Genomic DNA, 955 nt, shown 5'->3' with positions numbered 1-955 from the left:
ACGGCCATGAGTCCGTCCTCGGCTTCGCCCGCGCAGAACACCGTGGCTGTGGAGTGCAGGTGATGACACGCCCACCGACAAGCCACGCCCCCTACCAACCACAGACTCCGCCCACTCCGACAGCTCTGAGGGCATGATGGGAAAAAACTAATGAACTTCCCCCGGCAGACTGATTTCCTGTTTCAGGAGAAAAATACCTGCCGTCTGTTCAACCACCGCAGAAAACTTTACTCCCTTCCTCCCTTCCTTCCTTCCTTCCTTCCTTCCTTCCTCCCTCCCTCCCTCCCTCCCTTCCCTCCCTCCCTTCCTTCCTTTCCTCCTTCCTTCCTTCCTCCCTCCCTCCCTTCCTTCCTCCTTCCCTTCCTTCCTCCTTCCCTCCCTCCTCCCTTCCTTCCTCTTTCCCTTCCTTCCTCCTTCCCTCCCTCCCTCCCTTCCTTCCTTCCTTCCTATCTTCCTTGTTTCCTTCCTCCCTTCCCTCCTTCCTTCCCTCTTTCCTTCTTCCCTCCTTCCCTCCCTCCCTTCCTTCCTTCCTTCCTTCCTTCCTTCCTTCCTTCCTTCCTCGGTTCCCTTATTTCCAGTGAGCAGTTGTTTTTTGGGGGTCACTGGTTTAACTTCCCGAAGCAGCACAAACATCTTTATGCAAATTTACTTTCTTTCTTTCTTTCTTTTTTTTTAAGAAAACCGAAAAGATAAAAAAAAAGAGTTTCCCGACTTCGTGCTGTGAATCTTTTTTTATATGAAATCAGAGTTTTTATTTTAATAAAAATAAACATTCAAATTAAAAAAAAAAAAAAAAAATTTAAATAAAAAAAGTCTAAAGCTTGTGATGTCACAGACGGAGATTGTGATGTCACAGACGGAGAGAAATGTTATTTATTCAGTTAGTGAACGCAGAAGGTTTTTAATGTTTGTTTGGAAGATTATTTCCGTCCAGAAAATACCCCAAAACTTTGAT

The 955-nt window shown here is 46.1% G+C and overlaps 1 protein-coding gene across 1 annotated transcript in view; it reads left to right on the top strand.

Annotated features, from left to right (window-relative positions):
* Window positions 1–163, top strand: part of LOC120549006 (AT-rich interactive domain-containing protein 4A-like) — a 16,359-nt gene extending 16,196 nt beyond the window's left edge. The window contains exon 9 of the mRNA XM_039785548.1: window positions 1–163. This exon is cut by the window's left edge and continues 44 nt beyond it. Within this exon, the coding sequence (XP_039641482.1) occupies window positions 1–63 (63 nt within the window). The 3' untranslated portion in view covers window positions 64–163.
* Window positions 164–955: the final 792 nt, after the last annotated feature.

This window comes from Perca fluviatilis, chromosome 20 (genome assembly GCF_010015445.1).
Source record: "Perca fluviatilis chromosome 20, GENO_Pfluv_1.0, whole genome shotgun sequence".
NCBI lineage: Eukaryota > Metazoa > Chordata > Actinopteri > Perciformes > Percidae > Perca > Perca fluviatilis.
Note: the sequence above shows the minus strand (reverse complement) of the source record. Positions and strands in the feature narration are given on the sequence as shown.